This window comes from Chlorocebus sabaeus, chromosome 8 (assembly GCF_047675955.1).
Source record: "Chlorocebus sabaeus isolate Y175 chromosome 8, mChlSab1.0.hap1, whole genome shotgun sequence".
Taxonomy (NCBI): Eukaryota; Metazoa; Chordata; class Mammalia; order Primates; family Cercopithecidae; genus Chlorocebus; species Chlorocebus sabaeus.
In genome coordinates, this window is record NC_132911.1 from 124,294,701 (window position 1) to 124,319,066 (window position 24,366).

The 24,366-nt window shown below is 41.1% G+C and overlaps 1 protein-coding gene across 1 annotated transcript in view; it reads right to left on the reverse strand.

Annotated features, from left to right (window-relative positions):
* The window catches only part of SNTB1 (syntrophin beta 1), a 276,964-nt gene that overhangs the window by 30,021 nt on the left and 222,577 nt on the right, over window positions 1-24,366 (reverse strand). Inside the window, exon 4 of the mRNA XM_008001452.3 lies at window positions 7,329-7,468. Within this exon, the coding sequence (XP_007999643.1) occupies window positions 7,329-7,468 (140 nt within the window). The remainder of the gene's footprint in view (window positions 1-7,328; window positions 7,469-24,366) is intronic.

A 24,366-nucleotide genomic window follows, 5' to 3' on the forward strand; every position in this document is an offset into this window, starting at 1 on the left:
CATAGCTCTATATCCATAAGTAAAAATTACATCATACCTTTATGATTTGTTCCTATTACTATGTATAAATTAGACCTCAATACAAGATTTTTAAAATAAATTTTTTAAAACAGGAATGATCCTCTTCTTTACAAATATACACAGACAAATAATACTAGTAGACAGATAACATGCCTATGTGGTCATATATAAAGGATACGGTGCTGTATACGCTGTATAGAATGCATTGGAAGTAAATGAAAGAGTCACTTGTTGAACTTAAATAAGTGGCTAAAAAAGCAGTCAATGGAAGTGCTGGGGTAACCTCTGCAATGGAATGATTCTGCTTCCCTTTGAATGCTACCACTTCTGGCACGGACCGTCCCCCACAACTCACCAGAAACCAACAGCATCAGCCCAGCTTCTCACCTCAGACAGCCACTTTTATCCGCAAGGAGATAAGAGTTTCTATTTCAGCTGGGGTGGACCCTGCCTCCTACAACAATTCATTAGGAAGTTCAGCCTGGAGCTGCAAAGGGGCTCCATCTCCATGACATCATCTCACAGAGAAGGCAGGGGTCATTTTTTTCCCATTGTTTGCTTTCTAAAAGTCTTTTTCTAGGTACATCCACAGGGTCTTGGGGAGAAGCTGAATAGGACTGATGCTCTGGTAGCTGATGCTTAAGCCAAAAGATCAGTTAAAACTCTATTTTACCAAAGTATATTTTCCTTTGACTTTGGAGACAATGGCATTCCAGTGAGTGTGTTTCACAGATGGGGATTCTAAAAGAGGGAGCTGAGGTGATCAGGTTGGGGTTAGGCACCCTTCTGGAGGAAGGAAGACTAGGATGCAAACTCCCAGCTCTGCCATATCCAGGCTGCAGACCAGGGGCAGGCAAAAGCTCACCTACTACTTCGAGAGGATAGAGTGAGAATGAATAGCCAGTGCCACCTAAGATCCTGGACATACTCTGCCTCATGGACTACCAACCAGAGACCAGGGCAATCCTTCAGGCCTAATGGTATCATTCCTCATAGGGCTAATAAACACACAGAGGAACATTTCCTCTTGCAGTTCAGTAGTTAGGCTGGGTAATTTGGGAGAGGGACAGTGAGTTGAGGGGACAACTATTACAACTGGGTCCCCTTTATGGTTGCATCGTAGATACTGAATTTTTTTTTTTTTTTTACTGCATCTTCTGTTTTTTTTTCTTTTTTATTTATTTTATTATTATTATTATTTTTAAATAGAGTCTTGCTCTGTTGCCCAGGCTGGAATGCAGTGGCGTGATCTTGGCTCACTGCAATGCTGCTTCCCAGGTTCAGGCATTCTCATGCCAAACCCTACTGAGTAGCTGGGATGACAGGCCCCCACCACCATGCCTGGCTAATTTTTGTATTTTTAGTAGAGATGGGGTTTCACCATGTTGATCAGGCTGGCCTTGAACCCCTGACTTCAGGTGATCTGCCTGCCTTGGCCTCCCAAAGTGCTGGGATTACAGGTGTGAGCCACCACGCCCAGCCTGCATCGTCTATTCTAAATGACCACAATGATGCACTGAAGAGGTTTCCATTTCCTGTTTTCATATTGGTTGCAGGCTTACGGGTTTAGGCTATTCATCTGCTTTACTCTCGGTTCAGACCTGGCACCTGTGTCTCTTGTGCACCTGTAACAGACACTTTCAGTGCTCCACTCAAACCTCTTCAGGTCCCATTTACTGTTTCTGCACACCCATCCCTCCTTTTGGGCCTTTGCTTTTAAGGAATCACGCTTAGGACTTTCCTGCTTGTGCAGAAGCCTGAAGAGCCTGCGAGATGACATCTCTCCAGGCAGCCTCAGCTGTCCATGGACTGCTGGAGGAATGTACAGGTCCAGTCACTTGCCTGAGTCGGGACAAACTTGGAAGGAGTCATTTACATGCTCTAGGGAAGTGCTGTCTGATAGAATTTTGGTGGTGATGGCAATGTTCTAGATCTGTGCTGTTCAAAATGGGAGTCACTAGCCACAGGTGGCTGTTGGACACTTGAAATATGGCTGAGGAGGCTGAGGATCTGAATTTTAAATTTTACTTAAATTTAATTATTTTAAATAGCCACATCTGGCTAGTGGCTACCATGCTCAACAGTCTAGCTCTCAAATCCCCTGTAAGGTCAGGCTGAGACCGAGATTTTGCCTGAAATACTAGCCTCCTTGGTTCCTCTCTCTTGGTTGTCCTTCCCCCCGTCCCTTCCAGGCTTCTCCTGGGAGCCTTTGCTTAAGAACTCATTGCCACTTCAGTCCTTGTTGCCTTCTCTGCTTCTGAAGAACCAGACCTAAGGCAGAGCCTTTCTCAGTCTCCTCGTCTTACCAGGGGGTTGGAGTTCCAGTGCTAAACCTGGTTACAAGATAGGAAAGCTGAGAAAAAAACAAAAGAGGGGAGACTCCTGGGGAGCAATGTATCTCTTCCTGTAGCTGAGTACTTTGTGTCCTCACAGAATTTTTTTTTTTTTTTTTTTTTTTTAACAATGGAATCAGAATCACTGCAAAATTGTTTGGATTCAACAGTCACTCCTTGGACATTTGTTATTTGACACCAAATGTAAAAATATCTACCCAGATCACATCCATGATTCTTATCATCCCCAAAGACTCCTGCCACTCCCCATGGTTCCAATTTCAAAAGGTAAAAAAGGATACACTAGTGAAAAGTCTTCCTCCCCATCTCCCACCTCTGTGCCAATCCCCAGTGGTACCAAGACACAGGTAGGCAAGTGACACACAGTTCCAGAACTGGAATCCCACCTCCATCTCTCAGAAGCTACACCACCTGGGGTGATTCCTGAACTCTTCTGAGCCTCAGGTACCTAATCTGCAAAATGGGCACACTAATACAGGCCTTGCAGAATGGATACCAAGTTGCAAACGGTAACTTGTGTCAAGTGCTGGGTACTTGGTGAATATCTGATTCATTTTCCCTCATTCCCCAGGGCCATACAGCACTGCATGACCTCTGTGCTTGGATCTCCCCTAAGCCTGGAATACCCACGCCCCTCTCTGGGCTCCCTTCCCTTGTTCCTCTGGTGAGTTTTCCCTCAGGCTTCAATTCGACATGACTTCTACTGCAATGAGTCCTCCACCACTCTCCAGGCAGAGTTTGGCATTTTTTGTTGTCTTTATTGCAAACGGTTCCTTACGTGTTCCTGCACATCGGCACACTTTGTTCCAGATAATGCTAGGTTCACAAGTTTGAATTTTTTTCACCTCTTTATCCCTTGCCCCAATTATAACTCCTGGCACATAGTAGATGATTTATAAATGTTGACTGATCAATGAATGAATGAATGAAAAAGCAGCCCCCATTGTTCATAATGCTAAGAAACTGTGAGAACAAGGCTATGTACTAGGGTGAATTTTATTTTCATGTTGCTTGAGGGGCGCAGAAACTACCTTATTTCAACTTTTGTTTCTGAAAATCATTTCAAGAGGCTTGAGTCCAACTTTCCTTCTTAGTAACTGGAATCCAGTGACTGTGGTCTAATCTTTCTTTGGTTTCTGTTGTGGGAATGTCTCAGAATCTGAAGATAATGTTGTTCAATTGGATGAGGACTGTGGATGCAACGTACAGAAAGCAATCACGATTGGGCCGAATTCTTATGGGCCCCAAGACACAGACTGAGTCTTGTGTGCAGTTAAGGATGTTTACATTCTGATTATTGAGGTTTTTTGTTTTTGTTTTTGTTTTTTTTGAGACGGAGTCCCACTCTGTCACCCAGGCTGGAGTGCAGTGGCGCAATCTTGGCTCACTGCAACCTCTGCCTTCCAGGTTCTAGTGATTCTCCTGCCTCAGCCTCCTGAGCAGCCGGGAACCACAAATGGGCGCCACCACACCCGGCTAATTTTTGTATTTTGGTAGAGATGGGGTTTTACCATGTTATTCAGGCTGGTCTCGAACTCATGATTTCAGATGCTCTGCCCTCCTTGGCCTCCCAAAGTGCTGGGATTACAGGTGTGAGCCAGCGTACCCGGCCATGATTACTGCAGTTTTATTACAAAGCTGTATTGTACTTTAATAGCCATGCTGCCAAACATTTTGAAGCTCGAAAGCTTCAAATATTAAATTACTTTTAAATTTTATTTTTCAAAAGTGATCTAGGCCTGGTTCCTTGCCCCTGAAAACCTCCTCTATTCACCTCTGGGGCCAACAATTTCCATCTTTTAGCTCCCCACCCTCCCCGGTACCACCCCCGCTGCTGGTCTTCATCATCAATCACGACTGGAAGTAACAAGGATTTTTCTGGAATTTCAGCTCTATTCACTGCTGGCATTTTAACCTTGTGTTACTTCTTGCTCTGCTACTGGGTCTCACTGTCCTCCTTGCAGCCAGCTGACCGTTGACCATAACCTGTCTGGCAGCTCAGTACTTCCAGGATGGAGAGCTCAGCTTATTTCTGTCTACATCTTGCTCAGGTCAGATGCTCCAAAACCTCCGTCCACTATGCTTTGTCTCTTGGACCAAACTCCTTCCAGTGTTTGTCTCACATTGTTCAATAATTCATTCAACAGACATCGAGGGCACAATATTGCCAGGCACTATGCCAGGAAGGCCACAAATATGACTGTATCATGCCTAGTTTGCAGGTAAAGAAGCAGAGGTATAGAAGGAATGCAAACAGCTCACTGTCATAAAGCACAAACAAAAAGAGCTGCCAACAGAAGTCAGGTTTGGGAAATGTCAGCTACTTGAAAGCAAGACTCAAGTTTGATTCATTTCTGTTTTTGGAATATAAGCTTTCAAAGAAGGGGACAAGGATGTAACACATTAAAACTGTATTTCAGGCCAGGTGCAGTGGTTGAGAAGAACGTCCATAGTCCCAGCACTGTGGGAGGCCGAGGCAGGCAGATCACCTGAGGTCAAGAGTTCAAGACCAGCTTGGCCAACATGGTGAAACTCTGTTTCTGCTTAAAAAAAAAAAAAAAAAAAAAAAAAAAAAAAAAAAAAAAAGTCAGGCGTGGTGGTGGGCGCCTATAATCCCAGCTACTCAGGAGGCTGAGGCAGGAGAATCACTTGAACCTGGGAGGCAGAGGTTGCAGTGGGCCGAGATAGTGCCATTGCACTATAGCCTGGCGACAAGAGCAAGACTGTGTCTCAAAAAAAAAAAAAAAAAAAACCCATAAAAACAAGAGTAAAACTCCGTCTCAAAAATAAATAATTAAAAATCAAACTGTATTTCAAGTCTTGGTTGCTGTGAATAATGTTGCAATGAACATGGGAGCATAACTACCTCTTTAAGACCTTAATTTCAATACCCAGAAGTGGGATTGCTAGCTCACATTAGAGTTCTGTTTTTAATTTTTAGAGAAATCTCCATACTGTTTTCCAGAGTGGTTGCACCATTTTACATTCCTAGCAACGGTATACAAGGATTTCCTTTTCTCCATTTTACATTCCTACCAACAGTATACAAGGGTTTGCATTTATCAAATGATAAACAACACTCGTTATCATTTGTCTTTTTGACAATAGCCATCCTAACACACATCCTAACCACATCCTCACTGTGGTTTTGAATTGCATTTCTCGGATCATTAGTGACATTAAACACCTTTTCAAATGCCTGTTGGACATCTGTATGTCTTCTTTGGAGAAATGTCTATTCAGGTCCGTTTTGAATTTTTTTTTTTTTTTTTTTTTTTTTTTGCTATTGAAATGTAAGTCTTTACATATTTTGGATGTTAACCTTTAATTATATATGAGGTCTCCCATTTTGTAAGTTGCCTTTCCATTTTGTTGACTGTTTCCTTTGCTATGCAGAAGCTTTCTACTTTGATGTAGTTCCATTTATTTATTTTTGCTTTTGTTGCCTGTGCTGCAGGTGTCATATACAATAAATCACTGCCAAGGCCAATGTCAAGAATATTTTCCCTATGTTTTCTTCTGGAAGTTTTACAGTTTCAGATCTTATCTTTAAGTGTGTAATCCATTTTGAGTTTATTTTCGTGTATGGTGTAAAATAGGGTTCATGGTTTGCATATGAATATCCAGTTTTCACAGCACCATTTATTGAAGAGAATATCCTTTCTCCATTGTGTATTCTTGGCACTCTTGTCAACAATCAGATGACCACAAATGGATGAATTTATTTTTGGGCTCTCCAATATGTTCTACTGGTCTATGTGTTTTTATGCCAGTATCATAAGGTTTTGATTATTATAGGTTTGTAATACATTTTGAAATCAGGAAGTGTGATGCCTCCAAATGTCCATCTATAGATGAATGGATAAAGAAAGTATGGTATTTACATATAATCCAATATTATTCAGCCTTAAAAGGAAAGAAATCCTCCCATATTTGACAACATGAATGAACCTGAAGAACATTATGTTAAGTGAAATATGCCAGACACGTAAGGACAAACACTACAGGATCCCATTTATATGAGGAATCTAAAATGACGAAGCTCTTAAAGCAGAGAGTAGAATGGTGGTTTCCAGCAGGGAGGGGGAAATGGGGATGTGTTGGCCAAAGGACATGAAATTTTTGTCATGCAAGTTGAAAAAGCTCTAGAGATCTACTGTACAGCATAGCACCTATAGCTAACAACATGGTATTATATACCTAAAAGGTTGCTAAGAGGGCAGATCTTATATTACATGTTATCACAAAAAATAAAATATAGAGGGAAGGAAGAAATTTTTGGAGGTGATGGATATGTTTACGGTATCAACTATGATGATAGTTTCATAGATGTATATCTCCAAATTTATCAAATTATATACATTAAATATGTACACACCTTTGCATGTCAATACCTCAATGAAGTGCTTTTTAAAGACATATTTCACATGAATAATACATGTGCATTGAAGGACCTGTAAAACAGAACCTAGCAGCCACCCTTCCAAAGGAAGCATCCTGTAACTGAGAAATAACTTGTTACGAGATTTCCTGCTGAACAAGCCTTAAAAATCACAGTGGAGTACTCCCATATAACACTCTTTTGTGCCACCCAGTGAAGACCCTTGCTTGGTGATTCTACTTGGACTTCAAGACTACAAACACATATGCCTAGTTCATTTCAAAGGGAATGAGATGGAGACCCAGGAAGCTGGCTAGATGAGGAACATCTCACAGATGTCACTGTTCCTTGATAATGGATGAGTCTTTTGTTCTTTGTCTCTGTGTTGTTGCTTCATGTTTGGCCATAAATGATCATTAATCTATGTGGCTAAAAATGTGTGGCTATATTCTTAAGGAGCTCTCAGCCCCTGCTGCAATAGTGAGCAGTAATATAACGTGTTGAGCTAATTGTAATTCATTAAAATAGTATCAACCTACAAACACATCATACCAAACCAAAGCCATGGCTACCTGGTGGCAAGAAGAGGGTATGTGTGAATTGGGCTGAACCAGGCTTCCTTCCTCCTTGGCATGCTGTCATAGATTAAAAGGTCTTTCTCAGTCAGCACAACCAGGGCTGGTTTCCACTGTTTCTCACTTTCCCCTGGCACCTGAAAAAGAAAGCAGAGAACTGTCAAATGACAGCCTGAGAAAAGGATGATTATGAGAAGTTGGCATTCCCCTAATCAGAGGACTCAGCAATACGCTGAGTGTCTTTCGGTTTGGTTGCAAAATCAAGATGGAAAGAACCTTGTCTTTATTCCATCCTTCCTGATCTTTGAAAATATCTGTTGTCTCAAGGGCCCTGAAATGTATAGTCAGGACAGCTAAGAAGCAGTCCAGCTGCCACACATCTGTCACTGTTTCTCACCTGCCAGTCAGCACTGAATCTTGATTTCATAGTGGGAGGCAAATGCCTGGGGGAATAAGTACTTCCAGCTGATTCTCTGGTACAGTAGCATTTTTTAAAAATTATGAAATGGTAAGGTCTAAAAAGTTTTTGAATAAATACCTAAAGGCTCTGGAAAATGTACTATGGTGGCAAATGTCTACCCAGACAGAGTGAGACATCACAGCCTCTTTCCCTAGTCTTTTGCTCTTAGATTGGTTCTGTGATTCAGGCATCATCTTGAAACTTATCTGATTCTGTTGAATGTCCAGTTCCATTCACCACGCAAAATTTATTAACTCAAGGGTTGAGATGACCTGACAGGGATGTGAAAGGATTCTGAAAGTTATCAGTAGGATGATTGGACCAGATGATCTTTGAAAACCCTTCTAATCTGCAGAATCTGTGTAGCTCAGCTCTTATCTCATTAGCCATCCCCCTGGCCTGGTGTTTGCCCTTCCCAAACTTCCTATATGTTCTTCTATCTATATAGGACATTTGATGGACCCTAGGATACATCTTTAAGCTCAGTTTAAAAACTCAGTGAATGCTCAATTCTTGCTACTCAAAATATGGACCATGTTGCAGTAGCATCAGCATCATCTGGGAGCTTGCTAGAGTCTCAGGTCCATCCAGATCTGTTGAATCCAAATCTGCATTTAAACAAAATCTTCAGGTAATCCCTATGCTGATTAAAGAAACACTGCTCCAGATGAGGTTAAGATTGCTTTTGACACTGACAACTAATCCAAGATTTAACGTTGTCATAGCAAGTCACAACTCAAAAATCTATTCAGAATCAAAGTAAATTAGACAGTAAGCTAAATATGTGATAAAGCTAATTTCTTCCCTTTCTAGTCTTATTACTTTAAGTGACACAATGGAATCTGTATAGAGATACAAGCATGTGTGTAGCTCTTGCTTTAAGCTAACACCCTAGTATGAGGAATGAGCGATAAGAGAAGATTTACAGAATGATATAAGGCTTGAGTTCTGTATGTCCTACACGTAGGCTTCCTAAGTGAGTCTGTCATTTATTGCCTGTGTGACTCTGGACAAGATATTCTCTGTGCTTCTATTTCCTTACTGATAAGGATAATATCATACACACCAGTGATTTTGAGTGCTGACTCGGGAGCTAGCAGGCCTGAACACAAATTTGTGTTACCCAATTTACTAGCTGTGGGGGTCTTGGGTAATTCAACTATATTTCTCTGTGTCTCAGTTTCTGGATCTGTAAAATGAGAAATAATAGAACCTATAGTAGAGGGTGGTTGTGAAGATTAAATGAGCTAAAATTTGTAGAAATGCTTAATGCAGTGCAGAATAAGCATCATGTAAGTACCTGTTAAGTAGCACTTACCTCATCATGCTATAGTGGGGATTAAATGAGACAGTATGTGTAATGTGCTTGGCGTGGTAGCTGGCAGATGGTAACACCCTCAGTAAAACACAAGATGGGGAAATCGTGTCAGACACCAATTTTTTGAACATGTCAAAAACGGTGTCCTTTGGAAATGGCATCACTATGACAAGGCAATGACTTTCCTTGGGAAAAATTATAAGACGAGCCAAGAATAAGCTTGGTGCTGACAATTTCAATACTTTTTCTTCCCATCCTTTCCAAAGTTCTCCCAGGAAGAACTCATTGCTTGATGATCACCTTTATATTTTAATGCCTCCCTTCCAGCAATTCCAAACAAAAACTGTGCTTCTGAAGAACTGCCCTCCCCCAGTCCCCTGCTGTAAAGCTATTTATACTAGAACATGAATGACTGTTGACATATTCCTCAATTTGTGCATTTTATGCATATTTTAAAAGCTAGCTTTAGCTTATTGCTTTTGTAAAAGGACTTTTTCCAACAGAACAGCAGCATCTTCAACAGATCAAAATAAATTGTTAGAAAAGGCAATGTACCAGACCCTGCAAGGTGAATAAAGTATGGTCTCAAGGCATAAAGCATTTCTGGCGGGGCTGGGGGGGAGTTCAGCATAAATTTTTTCCAGCTTCCACATTAAACTTAGTAAATTACTTTTCCAGCTCATTAAATAGGACTGGAGAAGCTACAAATGATCCTCCCAAAGTGACTATCTTACTTACCTAGTCAGATGCAATCCATTAACTTTGACCGGAATCGGTCATTTAAATGTGAACGCAACTAAGCATCATTCTTCAAAAACAATATTAAGTTTGCAAAATAAGACTCAACAGTAAATACCAACAGTATAATGCAGACTTCTCTACTGGTGTAATCTCATCTCACCTACGTGTCAAGTGATATACGCAGGTTTAAATAATCCCAAAGCCCTAAAACATTTTGCAGTTCATTGAAAAGTGGTGCGTGGTTATGGTAAACTCTGCTGTGAGTGTGTGTCTGGAATTGGTAGGTTCTTGGTCTCACTGACTTCAAGAATGAAGCCACAGACCCTCGCGGTGAGTGTTACAGTTCTTAAAAATAGTGCGTCCCATTTATTCCTTCTGGTGGGTTCATGGTCTTGCCGGCCTAAAGAGCTAAACTACAGACCTTAGCGGTGAATGTTATAGCTCTCAAACACCGCATATCTGGAGTCCTTCCTTCTTCCTGGTGAGTTCGTGGTCTCCCTGGCTTCAAGAGTGAAGCTGGAGACCTTCGCCTGAGTGCTACAGCTCTTAAAGACAGCATGGACCCAAAGAATAACCCCCAACAAGATTTATGGTAAAAAGTCAAACAATAAGACTTCTCCAGCGTCAAAGGGGATTAGAGGGCAGTTATCACTGCTGGCTCCGGCAGCTTGCGTTTATTCCCTTATTTGACCCCTCCCACATCCTCCTGATTGGTCCATTTTAGAGAGAGCTGATTGGCCTATTTTACAGAGAGCTGATTGGTGCATTTTACATAGAGCTGATTGATGCATTTACAATCCCTGAGCTAGACACAGAGTGCTGATTGGTGCATTTACAACCCTCTAGCTAGACATAAACGTTCTCCAAGTCCCCACTAGGTTAGCTAGATAGAGAGTACTGATTGGTGTATTTACAAACCCTGAGCTAGACACAGAGTGCTGATTGGTGCGTTTACAATCCTTTAGCTAGACACAGAGTGCTAGACAAAAGTTCTCCAAGACCCCACTAGGTTAGCTAGATACAGAGTACTGATTGGTGTATTTACAAACCTTGAGCTAGACATAGAGTACTGATTGGTGTATTCACAATCCCCTAGCTAGGCGTAAAAGTTCTCCAAAACCCCACTAGACTCAGGAGCCCAGCTGACTTCACCTAGTGGATCTTGCACAGGGGCTGCCAGCGGAGCTGCCTGCCAGTCCCAGCGCCATACACCCTTACTCCTCAGCCCCTGGACGGCTGATGGGACCGAGCGCCACCGAGCAGGCTCGGGCTGTGCCGGAGCCCCCCTCAGGGGGGTTCGGGCATGGGGGGCTGCAGGTCCTGAGCCCGGCCCCGCGGGGAGGCAACTGAGGCCCGGTGAGAAGTCGAGCAGTGCCAGCGGGCTGGCACTGCTGGGGGGACCTGGCGCACCCTCTGCAGCTGCTGGCCCGGGTGCTAAGCCCATAACTGCCCTGGGCCGGCAGCGCCAGCCGGCTGCTCCGAGTGCGGGGCCCGCCGAGCCCGCGACTGCGCTGGCCTGTGAGAGCTGCGGGCGCAGTCCCGGTTCCCGCCCGCGCCTCTCCCTCCACACCTCTCCGCAAGCAGAGGGAGCTGGCTCTGGCTTTGGCCAGACCAGAACTGGGCTCCCACAGTGCAGGGGTGGGCTGAAGGGCTCCTCAAGCGCCGCCAGAGTGGACCCCGAGGCCGAGGAGGTGAGTGAGGGCTGTTAGCAGGTTGTCACCTCTCAAGAATACTTGTAGTGGGCACATTCCACTATTCCTGTATGCAGAGCTGTCATTTTAATGCTAATGTAAATGCTTAGAGGTAGAAGGCTGCCTATGAGGACAAACGACTTTCCAACGGGGGGGGAAAAATCATGTTGAAGAACAGGAGTTTTTTTGTTTTGTTTTGAGATGGAGTCTCGCTCTGTTGCCCAGGTTGGAGTGCAGTGGCGCGGTCTCCGTTCACTGCAAGCTCCACCTCCTGGGGTCCACACCATTCTCCCGCCTCAGCCACCGGAGTAACTGGGACTACAGGCGCCCGCCGCCACGCCCGCCTAATTTTTTTTTTTTTTTTTTTTTTTTTTTTTTTTTTTTTTAGTAGAGACAGGGTTTCACGGTGTTAGCCAGGATGGTCTCGATCTGCTGACCTCATGATCCGCCCGCCTCGGGAAGAACAGGGTTTTAAAAGTCATACCTTGTGCTCCATACGCTTCATTATTTCAAACCTTTGAAGGCGAATTTTTGTCAGGCTCAAATATTGGTGCTATTGTTCTAGTGACAAGGTGCATTACAAATCCAGCTTTCCTGGCACCCAAAGTATTCTGATGTGAATACGACAGTTGTGGAGATTTGTTTGCATTTTGTTAACATATGACTCCTGAAACAGATGTGATTTCCATCTTTGCCTGGCTTCCTGCCTTGAGTGCTGCAGTCGTCAGTTTCTCAAGAACTGATCAGATTTCTAACTAAGAAGGTAAAGAAAAGGCAACAGGGGAATAAAACATTCAATTCTGAAATTATTCTGAAGCACAACTTTGGTGAACTGAATCCTGTCCCTGTAATCACTTCCACAGAGCATGATAGGAAAGGTTTACAAAATGGCAAGAATTTGAGAGGTGGTGGTAAGAAGCAATTGGTAACAATTATGGAAGTGTCCTTAATTTGAGACAGGTCTCCCAAATCATCTGGGTCAGTGGCTTCCAAACTCTTTAAATTCAATGATCTCTCTGTTCAGATTAAGTCACAAGTCCTAGAAGAATATGTAAAAGAATTGGCCGGGTGAGGTAGCTCAGGCCTATAATCCCAGCACTTTGGGAGGCCGAGGCAGGCAGATCACCTGAGGTCAGGAGTTCGAGGCCAGCCTGGCCAGCATGGTGAAACACAGTCTCTACTAAAAATACAAAAATTAGCCAGGCGTGGTGGTGGGCACCTGTAATCCCAGCTACTCAGGAAGCTGAGCCAGGAGAATCGCTTGAACCTGGGAGGCGGAGGTTGCAGTGAGCCAAGATTGTGCCATTGCACTTCAGCCTGGGCAACAGGGCGAGATGCTGTCTCAAAAAAAAAAACAAAAACAAAAACAAGAAGAATTGAAAGAGGGTTTACATGGGGTTGCCTCCCAGTGGGGGATCTTGGCACCTGTGGGACTTTATGTCTTCATCCTAGCACCACCCATGCCTCCAAGTCGGGTTGCGACCAATCTTTGGAATATAGTTTGAAAACTGATCTTGTCTCTTCTAAAATACCTAGAATCTGGCAGGGCGCAGTGGCTCATGCCTATACTTCCAGCGCTTTGGGAGACTGAGGTGGGTGGATCACTTGAGGCCAGGATAAGAGCAGCCTGGCCAACATGGCAGAAACCCTGCCTCTACTAAAAATACAAAAATTAGCCGGGCATGGTGGTGCATGTCCTGTAGTCCCAGCCACTCAGAAGGCTGAGGTGCAACAATTGCTTGAGCCCAGGTGATGGAGTTGCAGTGAGCCAAGATGGCGCCACTGCACTCCAGCCTGTGCTGCAGGGTGAGGCTGTGTGTCAAAAAAGAAAAGAGAAAAACAAAACAAACAAACAAAAAATCTAGAATCTTCACATTGTTTCCAAAGACACAGTTTTATCAGAACTTTCAGTGCCTTTTTGATACTGTTGTCTCAGGCAGAATTGTAATGATTAAATGAATTCATGCACATACAGGATTTACAAAGCTGTCTTACAGACAGTAGACAGGCAATCCTTAAAAACATAGCTATTTTTTAGTATTAAGGTTAGTGGAGTGCACATCAGATTAAAGATCTGAGTGAGCTTGGGCAAGAATTACTTGCCTTTGCTGGGTCAAAATTTCCTCCTCCACCAAATGATGGAGTGGGACTAAATTATTGCTACCACCTCCTCAACTTCAAAATCCAATCATCTTTTAAGTTTAAAATTATCTGCTACTAGGCTGGAACTGCTTCAGCAACTGGGATTCTTGCTTTACAGCTCTTTGTTCAGTGCACTCTTTTCTTAAGGCAAAAAGCAATACGTGGGTCTCTTTTTCTCGCTTCCTACCAACTCACTCTTCCTAACATATTTACATTCCATTTTCTACTTGAGCATGCATGGCAGGAAGAGCTCACAGTCTTTAGAGCCAAACAGCGTGTCTGCAAAATCTGGCTTTGCCACTTCCCAGCTGAGGGACGTGAACAGCTTACTTACGTGCTCTATGCACTTGTTCACCGGCTTACTTACGCGCTCTAAGCACTTGTTCACGGATGTGTCACGTGCTGAGGATGGCCTCCCATGCACGTGTTTTTGAGGATCAAATGAGACAACATATATAAAACTTCCTACATGATGGGTACTCAAAATGTTAAACCGCCCCAGTTGCTCACCTCAAGCCCACTGTTTCCCCCAGCTCCAATGAGCAGGAAGGAAGGCTTAGATGTAAGGGACAGAGAACACAAAGTGAAAACCTTCATGAAGGAAGAAGGGCCATTATGGCTTTTGTATTGCAGCTTGTATTTATCTGGACAACTTTTTAATTGAAGTTTGTTTCGCCTCAGGTTGCTGGGTGTTTAGAACAAAGGACGAGCTATCAGTGTAATAATAATAATTAGCATTGATCGACTTCCAAATGCTTTACCAACATTAGATAATTAATCCCTGCACCAACTCTCAGGGAGGCTGATAAAGAAGAGAAACAACATTTAAGTGTGGCCACAGACACATAGGGACAGGGCTAAGCAAGGCCACTCAAATCTCCAGCTGTCTTCCAGCTTGCCCTGAACAATCCCCAGGACCCAGGAATCAGGAGTCAGACAAGACATCTAGAGCTGGTTGGCATGGTGGCTCACGCCCATAACCCCAGCTACTTGAGAGGCTGAGGCCCGAGACCCACTTTAATCCAGGAGGTGGAGGTCGCAATGAGCTGAGATTGCACGACAGCACTCCAGCCTGGGCAACAGAGTGAGACCCTGTCTCAGAAAAAAAAAAAAAAAAAAGAAAATCTAGGACATCTAGAGCTGAATGCAAAGGAGAATGAAAAGGAAGAGAAGGCAAAGGAGAATGAGAGAAAAGGCTAGAAAAAGAAGAAAAGTGCTCTATGGGAGCCTCAGCTTTCTAGGACTAACTTCTCTCTTCTCATAAGCTGTCTGGTACCTGGATCACCTGCTGAATTTAAGATTGGTGTCAAGAGGGGAGCAGAGGCCGGGCACGGTGGCTCACGCCTGTAATCCCAGCATTTTGGGAGGCTGAGGCGAGCGGATCACCTGTGGCCAGGAGTTTGAGACCAGCCTGGCCAACATGGTGAAAACTCATCTCTACTAAAAATACAAAAATTAGCAGGGCATGGTGGCGCACGCCTGTAGTCCCAGCTGCTCAGAAGGCTGAGAGGCATGAGAATCGCTTGAACCTGGGAGGCGGAGGTTGCCGTGAGCCGAGATCGCACCATTGCACTCCGGCCTTGGCAACAGAGTGAGACTCTGTCTCAAAAAAAGGAGAGGAACAGATTGAGTGATGCATTATGTGGATGGATATTAAGATAATGATGAAAAATAAAGCAAGGTGAAAAGTACAGCATGAAAAATATGGTCTGATCATGGGACACTAAAGAGGGTGTCATTTTAATTTTTATTTTATTTTTACTTATTTATTTTTAGACGGTGTCTTGCTTTGTCTTCCAGGCTGGAATGCAGTGGTGCCACCTTGGCTCACTGCAACCTTTGCCAGCCTGGCCAACATGGTGAAACCCCATCTCCAGTAAAAATATAAAATGAGCCAGGCATGGTGGCATATGCCTATAATCCCAGCTACTTGGGAGGTTGAGGCAAGAGAATTGCTTGAACCCGGGAGGTGGAAGTTGCAGTGAGCCAAGACCATGCGATTGCACTCCAGCCTGGGCAACAAGAGTGAAACTCCATCTCAAAAAACAAAAACAAAAAACAAACAAAATAAAAAAAACCAATAGCAGAATACCCATTCATGTCAAGTACACATAGAATTAACAAGATAGACCACACTCTGGGCATTAAATCTAGTTTCAATAAGTTTAAATGTATTCAAGTTAAACAATGTATGTTCTTAGACCAAAATGGAATTAAATTAGAAATCAATAATAGAGAGCTATGGGAAATAAAAACACAACATATCAAAATCCTCAAGATGTTGCTTTTTAAGCATGACTAAGAAGAAATGGGCAATTAACACCAATATTAGAAGAGAAGAAAGTATTCAAGTCAGTGGTCTCAGTTTTCACCTTAACAAACTAGAAATAGAAAAAAAATTAAACCAAAATAAGCAGAAAATAGGAAATAATAAAGACCAGTGCAGAAATCAATGAAAAAAGAAACATAAAAGCATCAGAAGTTCAACAAAACCAAAATCTGGTTTTTTGAGATCAATAATCAATAAACCTCTAGCCAGCCAGACTGACCATGAAAATGAGAGAGAAGACACAAATTATGAATATCAGAAATGAAACGAGTTCATGTCCTTTGCAGGGACATGAATGAAGCTGGAAACCATCATTCTCAGCAAACTAACACAAGAACAGAAAACCAAACACCGCATGTTCTCACTCATAAGTGGGAGTTAAACAATGAGAACATATGGACACAAGGAGGGGAACATCACACATTGGGGCCTGTCGAGGGATGGGGGACAAGGGGAGGGAGAGCACTAGGACAAATACCTAATGCATGTGGGGCTTAAAACCTAGATGATGAGTTGACAGTGCTGCAAACCACCATGGCACATGTACACCTATGTAACAAACCTGCATGTTCTGCACTTGTATCCCAGAAATTAAAGTAAAATTTTAAAAAATGAAAGAGGGACATCACTACATAGTCTGCAGATATTAAATATAAGGCCGGGTGTGGTGCTCTCATCTATAATCTCAGCAATTTGGTAGGCTGAAGTGGGAGAATTGCTTGAGGCCAGGTGTTTCAGAACAGCCTTGGAAACATAGCCAGATCCTCTTTATAAATAATAATATTAATTAATATAGCATTAAATGTATGATAACGGAATATATGAAGAATTGACGAATTCCTTGAAAGACACAAACTACTAAAGCATACTCAAGAGGAAACACTGGAACAGCTGGGGATGGTGGCTCACGCCTGTAATCCTAGCACTTTGCGGGGAGGCCAAGGCGGGTGGATCACCTGAGGTCAGGAGATCAAGACCAGCCTGGCCAACATGGCGAAACCCCATCTCTAACTAAAAATGCAAAAATTAGCCGGGCATGGTGGTGGGTGCCTATAATCCCAGCTGCTTCTACTCGGGAGGGTGAAGCAGGATAATTGCTTGAACCCAGGGGGCAGAGGTTGCAGTGAGCTGAGATCCAGACACTTCACTCCAGCCTGGGTGAAAGAGGGAAACTCCATCTCAAAAAAACAAAAACAAACAAACAAAAACTGGAACAGTACTATCTCCCTTAAAGAAATTGAATTGGTAGTTTAAAATGTTTCTTCCCAAAATACTCAAGGGCCAGATGACTTCACTGAGGAATTCTATCAAACACTTAAGAAATAATACCAATTATATATAATTCTTTCAGAAAATAGAAAAGTAGCGATACTTCCAACTCATTCTACAGACTAGACTTACACTGATCCACAAACAAGAAAAAAAGAAAGAAAGAAAAAAAAGACTTACACTGATCCAAAATAAGACAAATATATTATGAAAATAGAAAACTATAAACCAGTACTCCTCACGAACATAGACCCAAAATTTCTAAACAAAATGTTAGCAAATTGAGTATGAAATTATATTTAAATGGTAATACATCATGACTAAGCAGGGATTAATTCAAAAAAGCATTACTGTAGCTATTTAATAACAAATTAAATATCAATCAATACTTAAAATACTTAAACAAGTATTTTAAGGACAAAGCCCAATATCTGTTTCTGATTTAAAAAACACTCAGCAGGCCTGGTGCAGTGGCTTACGCTTGTAATCCCAACATTTTGGGAGGCCAAGGTAGGCGGATCACTTGAGGTCAAGACCAGCCTGGCCAACATGACAAAACCCTGTCTCTACTAAAAATACAAAAATTAGCTGGGCATGGTGTAGGGTGCCTGTAATTCCAGCTACATAGAAGGCTGAGGTGGGAGAACTGCTTGAACCCAGGAGGCAGAGGTTGCTGAATGCTGGATGTCTGCTCTCCTCACTTCTAATCAACATTGCACTGGAAGTTCTAGCCAGTGCAATCACAAAAGAAAAAGAAAGAAAAGGCACCCAGATTGGAAAGGAAGAAGCAAAACTGTCTTTATTCACAGACAATGTGAACGTCTATGTAGAAAATCTGATAGAATTTAGCAAAAAGATACTAGAACTAATAACTGAGTTTAGCAAGGTTGTAGGAAAAAAGACCAATGTATAAAAAGCAATTATGGCTGGGCGCATGGGTGGCTCATGCCTGTAATCCCAGCACTTTGGGAGGCCAAGGCAGGAGGATCACCTGAGGTCAGGAGTTTGAGACCAGCCTGGACAACATGGTGAAATCCCATCTCTACTAAAAATACAAAAATTAGCCTGGCATGATGGCACACTCCTGTAATCATAGCTACTTGGGAGGCTGAGGCAGGAGAACTGCTTGAACTTGGGAGGCGGAGGTTGTAGTGAGCCGAGATGGTGCTACTGCACTCTAGTCTGGGCAACAGAGTGAGACTTGGTCTCCAAAAAAAAAAAAAAAGAAAAAGAAAAAAAAGAAGCAATTGTATCTGCATATACTAGCAATAAACAAACTGAAATAACAAATTACATCATTTACACTAGCATGAACCTATGGAATTCTTAGGGATAGGCATGATGAATCACGTGCAAGACCTCCATACTGAAGACTATAAAACATTGCTGAGAGAAATGAAAGAAAACTTAAACAAATGGAAACATACACTGCATTTATGGGTTGAAAGATCAATATGATTAAGATTTTAGTTGTCTAAATGATCTAAAGATTCAACTGAATTCCAGTAAAACTCCAGCAGGCTTAAAAAAATATATTTTTTTGGTAGAGATTGACAAGCTGACTAAAATTTACATGGAAATACCAAGAACCTAGAATAGCTAAGACAACTTTGAAAAGGAAAAAGGAAATTGAAGGAATAACACTGTCTGACCTGAAGTGTTATTAAATTGCTGCAGTAATCCAGAGTGTGGTATTAGCATAAAGACAGGCAAAAAGATCAACTGAACAGAGTAGAGAAAGCAGAACAGAATAAATTCGCATATATCAGGGAACAAAATTTGAACAAAGGGATAAGAAAAATTCAGTGGAGAAAGGGCAGTTTTTAAACAAATCATGCTTGAAATATTGAATATCCATATGCAAAATAATTTAACTTCAATTTGTGTCTTACACCATATACAAAGATTAACTCAAGATGAATCTATACTAAACTGTAGAACATAAAACGTTAAGATTTATTGAAGGAAACAAGAAAAAAACTTGGTGAACTTGGGTTGGGCAAAGGTTTCTGACATCGATGACAAACAAAAATAAAAAACATAATCCATAAGTGAAAAAATTGGTAAGTTGAACGTCAATAAAATTATAAACTCCTGCTCTTTTAAAGCTATTAAGAGAATAAAGAGACAAACCACAGACTGGGAGAAAAGCATATATCTGATAAAGGATGTGAGAGACTAGTCTTAGGGTGTAGCAAATCTAGTGTACTTTGTGCTAATAATTTGTCTTTCTGTGTTCTGTAATGGAGAGAAGGGTATTACAGGATAGAACGTGGGTTTAGGACCTCTATAAGCCTGCTTTTAAGCCAGCTTGGCAGGTTGGTCAGTTACAAACTTTGCTACAGGTCCCTGAAACCAATACAGTTTGAAATTTCTCTGTTTTGTGTCCTTCAGAGTTTACCCTTGTGATCATGTGGAGATACTTTCTTTTGGTTTCCACCATCCAGAGGACAGGAATTTTGGGGTTCATGTCATAGTTAGTCCTAAAAATTTTTCTTGAGCAGTTAGAAGCCTTGCAAGCTTGAAATTAGCTTCTCTAGGCTCCTTCTGGGAAAAGCAGTACAAACTGCTCAATGCTGTATAGCTCAGTAGCTAAGGCTTTATCTTTTGACAGTGGTGGCCTGGGTTCAGTTGTTGGCTTCTGGAATGATTCCTTTCTGGTTTGTTATTTGTGTAACTTTGACATTTATTGAGGTGGTTTCCCTGCCCCACCCCCCACAGTTAGCTTCTGATTTCCTCTCTTGAATTTTCCTTTCTCTGAACTACGTTGTGGAGATTCTAAATCTTGTACAAAAAAAAAAAAAAAAAAAAAAAAAAAAAAAGAAAGAAAGAAAGAAAGAAAGTCTTTGAAGCACCTAGGAGATTACCTTTGGTAAAGTTCAGAAGCCACTTGGCATGGCTAAAGTCAGGTACTAAGAAATTTAAAATGATTTCTTTTTTAAAGAGCACTATGGTTAAAAGTCAGCTTAATTAAAAGTGGATAAACAGGCCGGGCGCAGTGGCTCAAGCCTGTAATCCCAGCACTTTGGGAGGCCGAGACGGGCGGATCACGAGGTCAGAAGATCAAGACCATCCTAGCTAATACGGTGAAACCCCGTCTCTACTAAAAAATACAAAAAACTAGCCAGGCGCGGTGGCGGGCGCCTGTAGTCCCACCTACTCGGGAGGCTGAGGCAGGAGAATGGCGTGAACCTGGGAGGCGGAGCTTGCAGTGAGCTGAGATCACACCACTGCACTCCAGCCTGGGCGACAGAGCGAGACTCCGTCTCAAAAAAAAAAAAAAAAAAAAAGTGGATAAACAAGCTATTTAAAAACATTTAAAAGGCCTTTATGTTTTTCTCTTCTTGGAATTTGTTTTTCTGGAAAAAAGTTTTTTTCTTCTCAGTCGACTGAATTATTTTGCTCCATTTGTTTGTCTTGCCACTCTTAGTACACACATGAGAGGCCCTGAGATAACTTCCGGTAGCCTAGGACTCCTTGGGAGAAAGAGGAGGTGCCACAGATCCCGTTTTGGGGGAAAAAACCCTCTGTTTTCCTCATGAAACCCCAGGAGTTAAAAGCTGATAAATCCCTTTCAAAATCAAAGACTCTGTTCTGTTTTGCATTGTGTTATCTGATGGTTTTGAGTTTAGAGGTATCAGAAATTACTTCGCATTATAAAAACTAGGTAGGAAATACACTTTAAGGGGTGCCTAATAGTAGTTATGGAGGGATTCTTGACTCTTTGCACACTTGGATCAGAGAGACATGCTTTTGGCCACCTGGAAGATAAGGAAACATCTCCACCCTCCACTGGGAATTGAGACTCCCGTGAAGGATGGGCTGATTACAAAATGGGCTGATTGGCTTTGGGTTGCCTTTCAATGAAATGCAGGGTAGAACCACTACACTGTCTTCTCCCATGGTATTTCCTTCCTTTTGGGATCCACAAACCAGTATAAAATGACACCCTTAATTTTGAAGATCCATATTTGCCTTCAGCTGCTTATTGCTACTTATTTGGCCCTAGAAATGCATGCTTTCCCAGCTCTGTTCTTCCAAGGGCTTCACCCTGAAGCCAGTCATGCAATTAAGAAACTGGCAAATGAATAATTTTACAAGTGCTGAATCTTCTGTCTGTCTATGTATTTATATGTGTTGTATGTTTATACATAAAAGAGCTCTGATTAATTGGCTTAGAAAAATAAGCGTTCAAATCAAATATTTCGTCAGAAAAATAGAAACTTTAATGCCTTTTGTTCACATGACTTTCGTAATCTTTTGGAAATAAAGAGTTCTAAAGAACAAAATGTATTAAATTGTAGATATTTGGTTTAAATTAAGGTCAGATATCAAATTTGCTAAATGCTTTAAGGTCAAACTGTTTCTTCGGCTTTTGAAATTTATTCAATTTACCTATTTTGGAGCATTAGATTATAGATAAGGCCTGGGAGCATATGGAAAGCCATGCCCACTAGCTATGCTAAAAGGAGTCAGACCTTATCTGCATTTCTGCTGATGTCCTAGGCTCCACCACTAGTACATAATTAAAATTGCTTACTTCTCAGGTTTTTCAAAAAGTTGCTAAGAGTTAACATTGTAACATGTAATTGAGATCACTGGAAAAACAGTTTTACATACAAAGTGTGTAGGGAATATGTTTTTGGTAAAAGATTATAAGAAGGCATGGGAATATAGCTTTTGTTAAAGGGAATATAATTCTGTCTAGTTCAGAGGGTTTTAAAGATTGTCTTAACCTAAAAAAGTAATGAAACAAAACAGAAGGTTTAAGCAAAGTGAAAAGGGTTTGTAAAGGGTTCATCTTATAAAAATTCTGTGGGTATAAACAAGTTGGCTAAAATTTAAAAGAAATTATTTAGCTTTTTTCCTTACATAAAAACATTAAAATCACACTGATGTGGAGCCAGAATCTGGGCCCCTGTGTCCAAATAGCAGAGTTTTCTTAAAAAATTAATCTTTTATGTTTGATGAAAAATTGTAAGGGGTCCTAAAAAGTTTATGAAAATCTTACCTTATGGTCAAACTAATTAAAACTGGATAACGATATAAAATTTTATTTGAAAAACTAGCTTTAACATTAAAAATGCACTGATGCAAACATGAAATTTGGTTTTCTCTTTTCTCATGAAGACTATTTTTATGTAATGTTAATAGATAATGAAAGGGTTTTGTTTTTTCCTTTGGGTAAATGGCAGGGGAAAAAAAGGAAAAGACAGATTCAGCTGGCCTCATGCTATCTTCATTGGGTCTTGTTTGGAAAGCTAAGTCTCCTCTATCAGAGTAAAGGTTTTCTTTTTTAAAAAACTTTTTGGAGTTATTTTGGCCAAATGAATGACTTATGGTGACCTGGGATTATATTTTGTGATATCCGGCGTTTTAAACCTTTGATATTTGACAAATTTTCCAAAATCAAATTATAAATTATGTCTCTTTCTATATCTAAAATATTAGGTCCTCTAAAGTCCAAAAAGGACATTTGGCTTATTTGGTACAAAAATCAAACAGGAAGCATTGTCAAATATGAAATGGTGTTTGGCTTTCTTTGGTCTACATTTGTGTAAATGTGTTATTGGTGTATGTTCCAAAATTATGTAAAACTCCTATAATTCTAATATGACTTAGTATATGTTACCAGTAATAATTATAATTATTATGTTAACAGACTGTGTGCCACAGAGGTAACAAATTTCCTTGCCAATTGTGTCTTTAACTGTGGCAGCCCTAGAATGTTTTTGTTATCCACAGACAATTGTTGTCTTGTTTTGGTCCTCTTTAAAGGATGGCTTTATAATCAGCTATAAAATTTAACAGGTGCTCTTAAATGCAGGATTCTGATTAATAACACTGGAGATTGTGACATTAGAATATAGGAAAAACTTTTAAATAAAAAAGTAAATGGTGGTTGGTTTACTTTGGACTGTATTTGCATAAACATGTTATTAGTATATGTTCCCAAATTATGGGAAACTTCTATAACATTGATATAATTTAGTGTATATTATTAATAATTCTAATGGTTATGTAAAATTGTTGTATGCCACAGAAGTAACCAAAATTCCTAGTCAATTATAGCTTTAATAGTGGCTATAGACTTTTGTCATCCACAGACATTTTATCTTGCTTTGGTCCTTTTCAAAAGGCAGTTTATAATCAGATATAGGACTCTAAGTGCAAGTCTCAGATAACTTTTAAAATTGTGCTATTGGAATAGAGGAAAAACCCAATCTTCTAGGACTCTCATGAAAAGCTAATGTGTTAAACATTGCTAAGGCTTTTGTTTTCAGAGTCAAGGGAACTTATTTGTTTAGAGCCATTTGGAACTTTTAACAACTGAGTAAAATATACTCCTGTGAACAAAATTTGAAGCATATTTATTTCTCCCTACCTGATTTCTTCAGAATTTGGAAACTATTTGTGAATATTCTCAATTTATGGCACTGTAGTTAATTGCACAAGTGCAATAAAAATCTGTTTTCTTTTGTAACAGGACACAATTGGAGAAACTGGTTATTTTACCAAGGCTTTCACTGAAATGGCATGATTCCTTTAAAGACTCAAAGTTAGCTTACACAGCCAATTAAAGCCCATGGGGGAGTTTGGCCTCATACTTTGTCCACACAGAGTCCCTGTACAAGGTTCCTGACCTGTGGTAAGTAAGAATATTACTTTCTAACAGGCCCAGGAACCCCAAGTTATCTTGGGACCTCAAGAGGAGAGGAATTTGCCCAATCATAGATATTTAAGGGTATAAACCCATGGTTGGGCTCAGCTTTTAAAAAGTCTTATCTGAGATCCTTCATGGAACAGAGTTCTATCAAAGCCAATTTAAAAAGCCTAAGTGAAAAATAATTATTCATGCTGCAATTTAAGCAAATAATCAGGCCAAGTATAGTAAGACTGAAGTTTATTTTGTAAACAAATCAGTTCTATCCGAATTTGCTTTTAATAGAAATGGGGACTGGAGGCTGGGCACGGTGCCTCATGCCTGTAATCCCAGCATTTTGGGAGGCCGAGGTGGGCAAATCACGAGGTCAGGAGTTCGAGACCAGCCTGACCAACATGGTGAAATCCCGTCTCTACTAAAA